The 14,680-nt window shown below is 31.8% G+C and overlaps 1 protein-coding gene across 2 annotated transcripts in view; it reads right to left on the bottom strand.

The window, feature by feature from the left end:
* msi (RNA-binding protein musashi) overlaps positions 1-14,680 on the bottom strand; it is a 308,511-nt gene that overhangs the window by 102,751 nt on the left and 191,080 nt on the right. Inside the window, exon 2 of one of the 2 annotated variants that reach the window (XM_036378152.2) lies at positions 11,770-11,814. The exons of the other annotated variant lie outside the window; for it this stretch is intronic. Coding sequence (XP_036234045.2) covers positions 11,770-11,814 — 45 coding nt within the window. The remainder of the gene's footprint in view (positions 1-11,769; positions 11,815-14,680) is intronic. 2 annotated transcript variants of the gene reach the window in all.

Consider the following 14,680-nt stretch of genomic DNA (forward strand, 5'->3'; position numbering starts at 1 on the left):
ATATTTTTGTGCTGCTGATACATCGGAGGACTCATATCGAAAGAAACTGAGTTTATTACTTACAGGCAATTTTTTCTCACAAATGTTCAACTGATATACCTGTATTAGTGCGTATGCCTAAATATATGTTTATTATTGTATATTTATTGTTGACAACTTTGCGTGTCATTTTGCCAATGGCTGAAAGCCAACGAAAAAAATAAACAAAAGCAGTTCATAATAAACAGCTGTGAACGTGCTTAGCGTGTACACGAGTAATTTGTAGCAGTTTCACCACATACATACATACACACACACATACGTATACGCTGATTCCTGCATTGTTTGGATAATTACATTTATTATTAAAATGAGTGAGAGTCAAATGCGCCATAAGCAACTGCACTCTGAAGTATGAGTACTTAGTTGCAAATAATGGTAAACAAAAGCAAAGCTAAGCTCAGGCTCATGGGTGCGAGTGTGTGTGTGCGCGTCAGTGTTAGTGCGTTATTTACTGAAATTAGAAACGGCGCATTTTAAGCGCCACTGACTATGCAAATTTATAGCGTATTAGTGAAAATAATAGCAGTAAATTTGGATAAACACAGCAAAACTATTGCAAATCCAAAAATAACAAACACAAATAACAACAACAGCGTTAATAAGTACTTATAATGCATTCTAAAAGCCCTTAGTACGTGTGAAGCACCATAACAAATAGTTACAAAAATTTAAAAGGCATTACAGTTCAACGACTAATAGTATTAACAACAACCATCAAAAACAAGAAAAAAACATTCACTTCGTTTGCACCGCTATACAAGCTATAATACCCTTCACAAATAAAGAAGTTTCCAAACAATAACGTGATTTCGGTTGTTCAGTTTGTATGGCGGTTATATGATATAGTCTTCCGATTTGTAAACTTTCTCAAAATATTGTAGCGTTGTTATGAACAATAATCATTGTCATATTTGGTGTTGATATCTTATTAAATAAAAAAGTTTTTCATACAAGAACTTGGTTTTGATCGTTCAGTTTGTATGGCAGCTATATGCTATGACGCTTCCATATCGGCAGTTCCGTCAAATGAGCAGGTTTTCGGGGCGAAAAGGTCGTGTGCAAAATTTCAGATAGATATCTGATCACGCTGAACATATTTGTATATGTATATTTTATAAGGTCTCTACGCTTCCTTCTGAGTCTTACAAACTTCGTGGCAAATTTAATATACCCCGTTCCGGGTATAAATATCACAAATATGAGTGCAGCATAATAAAATTATCTACAATAATGTGATTACATAATACAGCGCTTTGAGCGCCAACACTGGTGGGCGCAACTTCATAATGAATTGTAACGCCCTCCTTTGTAGCTTGTTGTTTTCACATAATGGCTTGAATAAATAAGTGATAATAAGTGATTGGATGTGGGTAGATGCCATATTTAGATAGTCAGGGTAAATGTTGATTCGAGATAAGGTTTTTTCTTAAAATTTAAATCACTGCTGAGAATTTAATAGCCTCAAAACGAAGAAAGTTGAAAAACGATACTACTTCAGAATAGCATTTCGGCAACTGTTATGAAGCATTTTATAGAAAAAGCTTCTGAGAGTAATGAAGAAGAGTTAGTATATGCTTTTGGTTAATAAAATAGATTTCATGACTACTTGTTTTAAAGCCATGCATATTATTCTGCTATAAACTGAGAACGGAGATGTTCACAACTAGTTGAAGAAGCATATTTCTATTTTTGAATGTAGTAGCATCTATTGCATGGCGAACTTGTTTTAAGAATTGTCTTGAAATGAATTCTAATGTCAGATGAAAACATATTACCGAAAACAGTGAAAGCACTTAACATTAGGGGACACACCTAGTGTGAAATTTTGAAATAAACGATATGTTTCATATTTCGATAGTTTATACCTTCAAAAATAACAGCGATCTAAATTTCAAATCGATTTATTTGAGATAATTTTTGAGTTACAGCCCTCTAAATTGTAGTCGCTCAGTTCAATCAGCTCTATGAGTTAATCTTTGAAGTAATTTTTCTCAAATCTATATTTTTCGAATTGAAATCTTCATGGAATTCTGCCTATTTTGTATATAATTCTACATACAATAACCTGTGACGTTTTTGATGCCGTAATCACTGCAGTTGTGGAGAATCTTTTTGAGCGCCGTCGGACATCTTGTTTAACTCAAAAAATATTTAATTGTTTTTTTTTTAAGATTTCACTGTACATTCTTAAAATATAATATATATTATATAAAGTATACCCCGAAATTTTCAAAACAATCATTACGATAGTTTTTTTTTGGAAATTCCCAAAAATCGAGGTTCTGTCCCAAAAATCACTAGGTCTGCCCCTTAAGTAAAATTCTACTACAATTTAGTTTAAGGCAAGACTCGAATCACTTTCCCATCTTGAAACTTATTACCTTGAATAACTATATACCTTGAATAACATCGCTTATGAATAATTTCTTGCAATGAACAAAATTCTGTAAGCGAACTGTTTACAATCTGTTTAATAATTAATATAATTCTTTGTAACTGAGCATATATTAAACACAAATTACAATTCGTGATGCCATTATATACAAATGAGCGTATTGATTCATGAAATGTTTAAGATCGCTGATGAACGATTACAAATTTAAAATAAACGATTTTAATTAAAAATTTGTATTTCAATTGAGATTTCAATACATACACATCTAGATGACTTAATCTGCTGTGCTCTAAGGTAAATACGAATGAGTGTGGTTACTGAGTAACGAGACTTGGAGTACTACGAACTAAATACAAATATTTTGATATGTATCTAATAATACAATACATAAATAATTTTAAACTGCATATTAATGTATGAATTACAGTGAATTTCCAGACAGATGTGACAGAGTTTATAAATACATGTTGAATGTGACTCAAGTCACTATATTTATAAATTATATTTTAGCTGTTTTTGATGCGCCAAGCGTTACTCTGCAGCGAATCGAACAAACTATAGCAGGTGCTCAAACAAACAGGCAGCTGTAGTGAGCAACCCTACGCTAACATGTCTTCTGACGCATGCGCAATGGTGTTCTCTCTACTTGGTTATTGAAGAGATATTTTATTTCGAGTTAAAAATGCTGCTGTAATCCTTTATTTTCGTTTTCTATAATTTAGCATACTTGATTTTAAGTCTTAAGGTTTGAAAATACAAAAAAAAAACTTTGTCTTTTCATTTGACTTTGGACCAATCACAACAGTCAAATTGATCTGAAATATGCAAAATAAATCTTCGTAGCACTGAAGATAGCGGCTATACCACTTTAATGAGGTATTCGATTTATAAATCCGACTTAGATTTAATATTTTTCTATCCTAATAATCGATTAGTCGAGCACAATAATCGTTTCTTTCGACAAATTTATTTACTAAATCGCACTCTATTGAACGGGTAATTCAAATTTATTAAATAATAAAGCACAAAAATAATTATACTTTTTTTAAATTTCATGTTACATTTTTGATTTGGGTTAAAAAAACTTCATTAATTAAATTTTGAATAAATTAAAGATACAAAATAACAATAAACTAAATGTTAGGTTAAGAAACCCGTTCACTTTCCGGGATTGATCTCATAAGTAGCAATATAATAAAGTGATCAGGTGTTAATTGGTTGCGAATTTGATTTGGTAGCAATTAAACCAGTATGCGAAAATAAATGTTCACAAGATCTTTTTGCAATAGTTCATATGTGTGGATACTCATTTTTAATATCTCTCCAAACAAGCAAGGGATCTGGTGTACTGTTTCTATCCACTAATGGACGATTAGTAAATTGTCTTAATTCAAGTGGCACCCCTTAATCTTCATTATTGCGATACTGATTGCTGACTTGTACCGCTTGATCCAAGTAAACACAAAAATTTGTATCTTTATCAAGTGTTGGCTGGTCTTCGATCGCTAGATGACTATAACATTCAACAGCTAAATTTTGGGATACTTTCATCTTTTCTTTCAACAGTGAACTTAAAACTAGTTACTTAACCGTAAGTGTGGAGTGCGAGTGGAAAATTAACTATTTTTATATATTTAAGTTATTTCCAGATATATAACATTCATTTTCGATTTATTTAGTACGTATTTATATTTTATTACACCCGGCATATTACATTTATCAAGTTACTACTGCACTTTCCAAAGCAAATGTTCATTTCATTGCCTCAGTTGAGTAGTATTTGTTCGGATAGTAATCCGATTAATGTTTCTTGCAAATACAACTTTAGCTGTAAATTGCAACATCTTCAATGCGCGCACACTCGGTGCGTATTTGAGGCCACTTGCTGCTAAGTATTAACACTACACGCTTACATACATACATGTAGGGTGTCTGTTATTTCCCATGTTGATTTTAATAGCCTGAACAGGGTATATTAAATTTGTCACGAAGTTTATAACACCCAGAAGGAAATGTCGGAGACCCTATAGAACATATAGCTGTGATACAAACTGAACGATCAAATAAATGTTCTTGTATGGAACAATTTTTTAATTGACGAGACTTACGCGTTTTGCGCGGATTATTGTCTAAGCTATTGGTGCAATCTCCAAAGAAATTGTGCAGATTGGACTATTATAGTATCTAGCTGTCATACAAACTGAACAATCAAACCGAAGTCCCAGTATGAAAAACGTGTTTGCTTGTTTGGTTTGCAGTCACCTCGGAAGTTTCAGTTTTTGCCCCAAAAAGAAAAAGAGCCGCGACTAATACATTTTACTTTTTAACATAGGTTTTTTTTTATCTTCTGCATTACATATTTTTATATCAAAAGCAAATAAAATTGAAACCTTGAAAAAAAATATATTCTTTTTGAATTTTCTAATTTAAAGAGCAAAATAATCCTTTAGAGATGTACGCAGTTAAAGTATTACTTCACATGTACTTAGCATTTTAACCGTTCACCGTGTCGTATGAGTAACATTCACTTTATAAGGCAGTTGTATGAATGGACGTTCCAATTGATGTATAACTTTAACCGCGTATATATTTGAAAAGAATATTAAAAAAAAAAATTGTAGGAAAATACCATGTAACTTAGAAGAGCAAAGAAACATGTTTAACGCACGGTTTAAATTGAAAATAAAGAGCTTGTCTTCGTTAGATACTTTTTAGAGCAAAAAAAGAAACTTCAGGAGCGTTTGCGAAAAAAAATTAACTTAAGAAATAAAGGACACCCTAAGGTAAGTACATAAACTTAACTACTATAAAGGCTTTTTAAATATTTCAGCTGTTATATACGAGTATTATCTGTATGTAAATTTATGTATAATAGTTCAATGTATATACGAATAAATGTATGCGCATGCGAATACGCCACTTGTAACGACATGTTATCGACTGTGCGATTCAAATACTCATGCTTCAGTAAAAGCAATTTAATTTGTTTTAAGATGCCTGTCGGCAATGAAGATTGAAACTCTGGACGATTGAAGCTTAAGGCAGGAAATTAAGTGCATGCGGTGTCGTACATATATACATATGTGCATGCAGGCATACATTTGTATGCTGGTTGTGTATGCGTGTGAGTATTGAATGGAAATTCAATCGCTAGGCAAAAGCTATGGAGAACAAGCAGAGATATGTGACAGTATGTATGTAGGTATATAACTAACATGAAGATATAAAAAGAAAAAGTGTATCTCCGTGCAAAGATTTCATTTTAAACATTAGAGTTTTTATAAGATGTACATATTTCTTAATATAAAACATATATACTTTTATTATGTCATAGCAATTTAAAGTTATTTACACTAGTTGGCAAAAAACAGCAAATAACAGGTCCAAATTCACATGAAATTTTTATCAATAATGCATTAAATAACGGTTTCCTTGAGGATAAAACTTGATGAAAAAGTTTTTTAAAGCTTGAGTCTCGTTTTTCAAATTAAAGGTAATCGATTGAATTACAATTAATTCGAATTGCCACCCTTGGCTTAGATACATAATTTTGTTGTGAAATATAAATTCTCAAATGTTTGTAATGATTTAAAAAATCTATAAAATGTTTCGAATTCTAACGATCTAATTTTCGATTTCGAATTTTCAAATACATACAAAATAAGGTGTTGGCCACGCTTTTGGTATTAGCTATAGAGTTTTTCTATACTGGGACCATTCAATTGCTTAATGGGCATATCCAAATTGTCATATACTTAAGTATTTTAGCGACTCGGCGTGAAAAATTGTGCTTTACGTATTTTGGGTTGAACCTATAGTTCTGCTATTAAAAATTTAGAAATATACTTAAATTTTGTAATAGCATACATCTAGGAACTCAGGAAATATATAGCGGATATTCGCCAATATGTCAGCTTAATAATAAAATGATCAATGATATTGTGATAAATTTATATCTAGTTTAAGAAATTATTATTATATTATTTGTTTTTCAATAACTTACTGAAGAAAAAAGTATTTTTTTTAAAAGAAAATATACATGTATGTAATCATATGTACATACAGTTGCTTCCACAAATATACCCAAATACTTATGTCCTACTGTCTTTCCCAGCATTCCTGCATAATATGTGCAATTGTATAAACAATCTCATGCATCTATGTATATATGTGCATACATAGAATTCTCAGATGCCTTCTGCACAATTGCACATCCCTTTTCGCACACAAATCTCGCACACTAAAGGCCAATACAAAGAATGCAAATATTTACACACATATCTATCTGCATATATATGTATATATGTATGGATGTGTGGTAAATCATAGCAGGCACAAGGATGAGCATGCGTTTAGAGAGTAAATGAAATGAAATTGTATTCATAGCCTGCAATTGGAAATTGCTTGATCTTCAAGTGATTCAATCGAACTGATGCATTCGTTGATATATTTATACAATAAATGTCATATAAGAATAATATATATATACAACTACATATGTATATTTGTATATCATATTACCCAGCAGTAAGTACTACACATTCATTTTGGAATAGCTCCCGGTTATAACAAGAGAGTAACTTTTTAACTCTTTCGCTGCTTCATATAATACTATATTATTTAATCGATTCTTGCTTGCTTTTTATTATATAATATATTATTATGTTCTAAATAAAAATAGTTGAACATTGTTACGCACACATACTATAATAACAAAAAATTAAAAAAGTAATATAGTCAAATTAAGTATCTACTTCTATATCTATAGATATTGCTGAATATCACAATAATTTAAGATTAAACGGAGACTTTTCGTTGCCTACATTTACGCGCATGTTCGATACATGACGTATTCATTTTAGTCTCACTGTTCAAAAAGTAATATATACAAATTAAAATCTATATATATAATATAATACTATCATTATTTTAGACAGCGATTGGTAAGATTAAACTGAAACTTTATTGAGTCATACCCTAGAGATTATGGCAACGGGTTTTGTGTAGAAACACAATTCGAAATTGATTCGTTACAAGCAGAGAACATACACGAACTGCTGACCCAGTTACCTTCTTATTTAAAAAAGTTAAATTATAGGTCAAGCAAGTTCTTGAATGATATTGAAATCATTCGAGCTGAAGTAGAATAATATATTATGGTAAACTTTTCGGAGTTTCATAATAACGTTATGATTTTGTGATGTTCTGAATATGACTAACTGTGCCCTTTCTGGTATTGACATAGTGAAATAGTTTTCTTCCCTTATGTCAAGTCGCATCCCAAACGTCTTCTAAGTCCATTATTACTAAAATTTTACTAACTAAAGTTAGTAGTATAATTGTTTTAAAGTCAGTTGTTTTACAAATGACAGTGCAACTTTTACGTTGCTTACGTGCTTACTACTAATTTTCTAAAAAATTATTATATCAACAATACCCTAGCAGGTTTATCATTGACTACTCAAGGTTAAACACTAGTAGAAAAAGCAACTCAGTCAACTTGAAATTTTGATTCATACTGAATTTAAATCCGTACCAAATTTCAGGCTTATCAGGCATTCAGAGCATTCTACATTATCTAATTTTCATCTGCCTTTACTGTTATTTTAAATTAAGTTGTAATGAGAATTAAAATAGGTACGTTTTAGGCATCATTTAGTTGATGGCTGTGCAATTTCTTATATATTAAGGTATATTTTAATCAAGATTATTTGTAAAATGTTTTTTTGTTATTTTCGCGTAAAATTTTGTTGGAAAAAATTTAACCAACTTGTGGCATCCCTACTGGCCCGTATGTCACTGGTATTGCAATTGCATAAGCATTTTTTCTCTCTGCTTATTGTGTAACGATTAAGGCGGCTTTGGATAATGTTTATGTATTTAACAAATTATATAACAGCATGAAACAATAAATGACCATAATACGTTTAAGTAAGCAAACACACGCCCATACACGTGTATACAAATTTTATATAATTCTAGCGAAGAGCAAGCAGTTGTGTGTGTACATAGAGGAAGACACATATCTGTTAGCATGTGTGTTAGGGCTCAGAGCGCAATAAAGGCTTTGGAAGACAGCTTACGTGCTTGCTTGCGCAAACTCATACATATAATATTTGCAGCAGCAAGTGCATGCAGGCTATTTTACTTATTCATTCTTTCTTGTTCTTTGTTTGTTGTTGTTTTTTTTTTGTTTTTGATTTTTCGATCAAACAATTGAAATTTTGGCAAATTTCTAATAACATTGGTGAATCGATTGAATTGAGGCGAACCACCTAAGGCCTTAAAGCTACAAAACAATCAGCTAGGAATACAATATATATCGATAAATATATGCATTTGGTATATGTGTTGCTGTCTTTGTTCTTCTTCATGTGTTGGCATAATTTTTAGTTCACACTTTGCGTGCTTGAAGCAAATTAATTTTGTATAGTGAAAATGCCTTAGTCACACCCACTACACCCACACACACACACATGTGTTTGTTATTTGTAACTGTCTAAAGGCCATTTCACTTCGGTTTTCCGCATATTTGCGATTTCGAATGGAAAATGCAATGCAAATGCAAATTCATTTCCTTTCCCAATATATTCGATGAAAGTCAAGTTGTTTGCTGGAGTTGTATTTGTTTTTGTGTGCAATTTAGCAGAAATTTTTTTAAATATGAGTTTGTGCACACGGCAATGCTTTAAAGCAAATAAATGCTTAAAATTTAATGCAAATAAAGAAAAATTTTAAATTTAAATTGAATTGATAACAAAGTGCAAAAAAAAAAATTCAAAATAAAAACATTTCAATTTAATTGCAACTGAGAAATGCAATTAAATATAATATATTGTACTAGGATGAGAGAAATTCTTTTGAGAATGTCATCTGAGCAAATTGGCTTCAAATTAAATGGTAAAATTTAAAATTTCATCAAAGAATTTCAAGCACGAATGAATTTTATTCAATGCACTACACTGCACAGTTTTTAATTTTTATTTTATTTTTTTGAAAATATAAGGTTGTCAAATATCTCCCTTCCGCTTTTTTGTCTTTTGAATTTCGCGGCTATGTACAAAGCGCTACAGAGCTCGTATCTGGCAACACTATACATAATTTGAAAGGTCTTGACATAACCTACAAAACAACGCTATGCATGATTAGTTTGGATATTGCGTTCAACAGTTATAGACGTGTAAACATGGAGTTCACTAACGCCGAAATTCGCGCTATTTTAAAGTTTTCCTTCGTTAAAGGCAAATCCGCTAGAGAAACGTTCCGTGAGATTAATGGTGTTTTGGGGGATGGTACTCCATCACTTGGAACCGCGGAGGAATGGTTTCGACGATTCAGAGCCGGTGAAAACGACATGATAAGCGATGGATAAGCCAGCCGGCGGAAGACCTGTGACGACAAATACCGATCAAATCATGGAATACATCGTGTTAAACCGGCATATGGCATCTCGTGACATCGCCCAGGAGATGGGAGTTAGTCACCAAACCATTTTGAACCATCTGCAGAAGGCTGGATACAAAAAAAAGTTTTATGTTTGGGTGCCGCATAATTTGACGCAAAAAAACCTTCTGGACCGAATCAACGCCTGCGATATGCTGCTGAAACGGAACGAACTCGTCCCATTCTTGAAGCGGATGGTGACTGGCGACGAAAAATGGATCACATACGACAATATCAAGCGAAAACGGTCGTGGTCGAAGGCCGGTGAATCGTCCCAAACAGTGGCCAAGCCGGGATTGACGGCCAGGAAGGTTTTGCTGTGTGTTTGGTGGGATTGGAAGGGAATCATCCACTATGAGCTGCTCCCATATGGCCAGACGCTTAATTCTACCATCTACTGCGAACAACTGGACCGCTTGAAGCAGGCGATCGACCAGAAGCGTCCAGAATTGGCCAACAGGAAGGGTGTAGTGTTCCACCAGGACAACGCCAGACCACACACTTCGTTGATGACTCGTCAGAAGCTACGGGAGCTCGGATGGGAGGTTTTATTGCATCCACCATATAGCCGGACGTAGCGCCAAGTGATTACCACCTATTCCTGTCCATGGCGAATGCCCTTGGTGGTGTGAAGTTGAACTCAAAAGAGGCTTGTGAAAAGTGGCTGTCCGAATTCTTCGCAAATAAGGAGGGGGGCTTCTACGAGGAAGGTATTATGAAGTTGCCGTCTAGATGGAAACAGATCATCGAACAAAACGGCGCATATTTTAACTAAATCCGATCACTGTAACACTTTTTATAAAGCATTGAATGAAGAGCAAAAAAGCGGAAAAAAATTAATTTCGGCTACACAAAAGCCTTAATAATCTGCGAATTAAAGCTAAATATTAAAGAAAAAAAGATTTGAAATTCGTGAAGATAATTTTTTAATAAATAAAAAAGTTTTTCTACTGCGCGGAGCTACTCCTCAGGCGACCCTTTATACTGCCGGAAAACTGCAGTATCTTCCAGGCAGAAATCTTGGCGGTCATGAAAGCTGCTGAGATAGCTAATAACGAAGAAAACGACATAAAAAATACCAATACACAGGTTGGTGGAAAAGTTTTTGCGCTCGAAATGAAAAACTACTGTTTTTGGTACGAAATGTATTTTTTATTCAATATAATCTCCTTTAACTTCACTTATTAAAATAATCCTCGAATAATTATATGCCATCACTATAATGACTTTCCGGAAGCTCTGCAAAATACCAGTCTCCGTCTGTAATAGCTTTTTCATTTGACAAAAACGATTTTACGAGGCTGATATAATAAGACAATATTAAATATTTTTAACAATTTTAAGCAAATAAAAATTAAACATAAAAACTTTCTTTTCAATTTTTTCTGCAAATATTTAGTTATACATTTAATTTTTTGCTTAAATTTCTTTTTGAATATTGCTTCTATATTTTGTTCTTTAACAAAAACTCTGTGCTGACATAAAATTCGAACTTAAATAAAACTGTCATAGTAATTGAGTCAAATTACCCAATTTTGTATAAATGACTTTTAAAGTGTGAAGTTCAATCTACGATGCCAATTTTCAACATGCAGACATAAAAACTTTTGCGTAATTATTGAAACAACATAAAAACTGTAATATCAATAGCCGTATAATTATATTTTTTTATTTAACAAGCACAACATGCCAATTGAAAATTATGTATGTAAATGTCTGTCTGCCACTAATTTATTAATATCACTAAGTTTAATTATTTTGCCATTTTTATAGGCGTTTTTGGATTTATTCATATCACATTTAAATAACTCGAATATTCATATTGCACAGCATACCAAAAGTAATCGGAAAAAAGTTAATCAAAAAATGTTTATGGCGAATTCACTTACCTTGCTGTTGTCAGGCAGGTGAAGGCTTTTATTGGTGTCTGAAACCTGTAATAATAAGAACCAGAAAAAGAGAAAAGAATATCTGCACTAAACGTTTTATGCATTAATTAAATAAAATATTTAAAATCAAGTTCATTATTATTATTATTTAAAATGTAAAATATTATTTCGGAGAGAAAATGTGCGCTACTTTAAATTTTCTATACTATTGATTAGGTGCATTAATTTTAAAAATTTTCTCTCATATTTAAAAACTTAATTAATGTAAATATTTAATTCAACTACAGCTTGGTTAAATTTTATTCGCCTAATTATTATTTTCTATTCATTACCTTTATATTTTATACATATATGTAGTTAACTATTTATTATTAAAAATGCGAAATAAAAATGAATTTGTTAATAATTACAATATTATTTTACAACCATAATAAATTATGTTAATATAATTACTGTAATTAAATTGTAATGTAAATTACTAAGAAACGAAGACTTTTAAATACCTCAAAAAATAGTATAAAATGCTATTACATGCTGATTATGGGCTGAGAGATATGATTAACCGAGTGGTTGGGAAGCTATAATAATCTTCACAGTTAGCTTTGTTATCTTTCTTTCCTTGGTTAGCTTGTATAGCAGCTATATGCTATAATAGTTCGATATGAATAATTTTTTCCGATAAATGTACCATTGCTTTGGGTAAAAATCCATACTAAATTTCGTGAAGATTTCTTGTCAAATAAAAAAGTTTTCCATACAAGAACTTGATTTTGATCGTTCCGTTTGTATGGCGGCTATATGCCATAGTGCTCCACTAACGGCGGTTCCGACAAATAAACAGCTTCGTGTGCAAAATTCCAGATCGATATCTCAAAAACTGAGGGACTAGGTCGTATATATACATACAGATGGACGGACAGACGGACATGGCTAGATCAACTCGGCTCGTCACGCTGATCATATATATATATATATATATATTTTATAGAGTCTGCGACGTTTCCTTCTGGGTGTTACAAACTTCGTTGTAAACTTAGTATACTCTATTCAGGGCATAAATATTTTCGGTATAGAAAGGGAAGAAGTAGAAGTAATGCAATTTGCGACCGAGTTCAATAAGGAATCTAATATATTGATTGGAATGTGATATAAAGTCAGCCGGAAGTACATAGTGACTTATATTCGTTATATGGGGTTAAGGGGAAGATCAGTGCTGGATTCAAAAACTGTTTAAAAAGAAGTTTTGAAAATATTTTTTTTCATTATTAATTTTCATGGTTGACGATAACCTAACCTAACCTAACATAAATAATCAAAAGTTATGCAAATATTTGCCTTTAACACTTTCAGTATACTCCACCTACACATGCACGCTTATAGAGTTTTGAAAATAACCTACATATATAAGTATATATTATAGGTATTAATCGTAGGTTATATTTCAGTAAACCTGAGAAAGGAATAAAATCATAATTAGAGCTATTAAATTGGCGCCCAATGCTATTGCAAATGCATATCTATAACGATATATTGTAAATTTGTATGAGCCCTTGTCAAGTGAACTACAAATTACCAGTCAAATGTGCAGATGAAATTATTGTAATTCTATATTACAATAAGTAAATTATAGTATGCGACAATTTATGTTTGCAATTGTGGATAGCTGGAATTTCATTATAGTTTTACACATTTATAAATTTACTAATGTGTTATAGGAAAAAAAATTGAAAATATTGTAATTTATTAAAATAATGGAGAATTAATTAAAAATGAAGTTATAATAAATAAAAAATTAGGAGAAATTAATTAAATGGAGTCTCATTAACACTATAAAAGCAAGTGAAGTGTGAAGGGATTAAAAAACAAGAAAAAACGTTAATTTCGGTTGCGTGGAAGCTATAATACCCTTCACAAATAAAAAGGTTCCTTACAAGAACTTGCTTTCGATCTAATTTCGTGAAGATACTTCGTCAAATGAAAGAGTTTTTCATACAAGCACTTGATTCCGATCATTCAGTTTGTATGACAGCTATATGCTATAGTTATCCGATCTAAATAATTTATTCGAAGATTGTTGCGATATCTTCGATAAAATTCCGTGCCAAATTTCGATACCTCATCAAATAAAAAAGTTTTTCATGCAAGCGCGTCACTCCGATCGTTAGGTTATATGGCAGCCATTCCGTCAAATGAGCAGCTTCTCGATGTAAAATTTCAGATTGATATCTCAAAAACTGAGGGACTAGTTCGCGTATATACAGATGGACGGATGAACGGACAGACGGACATGGCTTAATCAACTCAGCTCATTATGAGTATATATGTATATATATATTAGAGGGGCACCGAAGTTTCCTTCTAGGTGTTACAAACTTCGTGACAAACTTAAAATACCCTGTATTCAGGGTATAAAAATATAATACTAAAAAAACATAAATCTATCACCCAGTGCCTTGAGACCCAATTAACTTATTTTAACACTTTTTTTAACAGTTTTTCCTGCGATATTTTAATTAAAATTTAAATTTTTTCTACGAGTCATATGTAAAAAATTTGTAAATATTTCTATTTGTTAAGGACATATTTTTATCATACATTTTTTTTTTTGATTTTTTTTCAATAGGTGACAACTCAGAAACAATTTTTAATTTATTTATCTTGAAATGAGTATATACATATATTGGGTTTATGTTATAAATTTATATCGAAAAGTTGTAACTAGGTGGCAACTCTCCTCAAAAATATTTTCGTCTGTAGACCTTCTTAAGCTTCTTTTCTAAATAACTTTATTATCATATTTATATAACAATTGGCAATCCTCGTCAGAAGTATGTATTGCCTTTTATATTTCGGTATTTGGCAACCTTAGTGCTGCAATCTGGCAACTCACAACTTTATTGTAAAGTTTAAC

Source organism: Bactrocera oleae, chromosome 2 (assembly GCF_042242935.1).
Source record: "Bactrocera oleae isolate idBacOlea1 chromosome 2, idBacOlea1, whole genome shotgun sequence".
Lineage (NCBI taxonomy): Eukaryota > Metazoa > Arthropoda > Insecta > Diptera > Tephritidae > Bactrocera > Bactrocera oleae.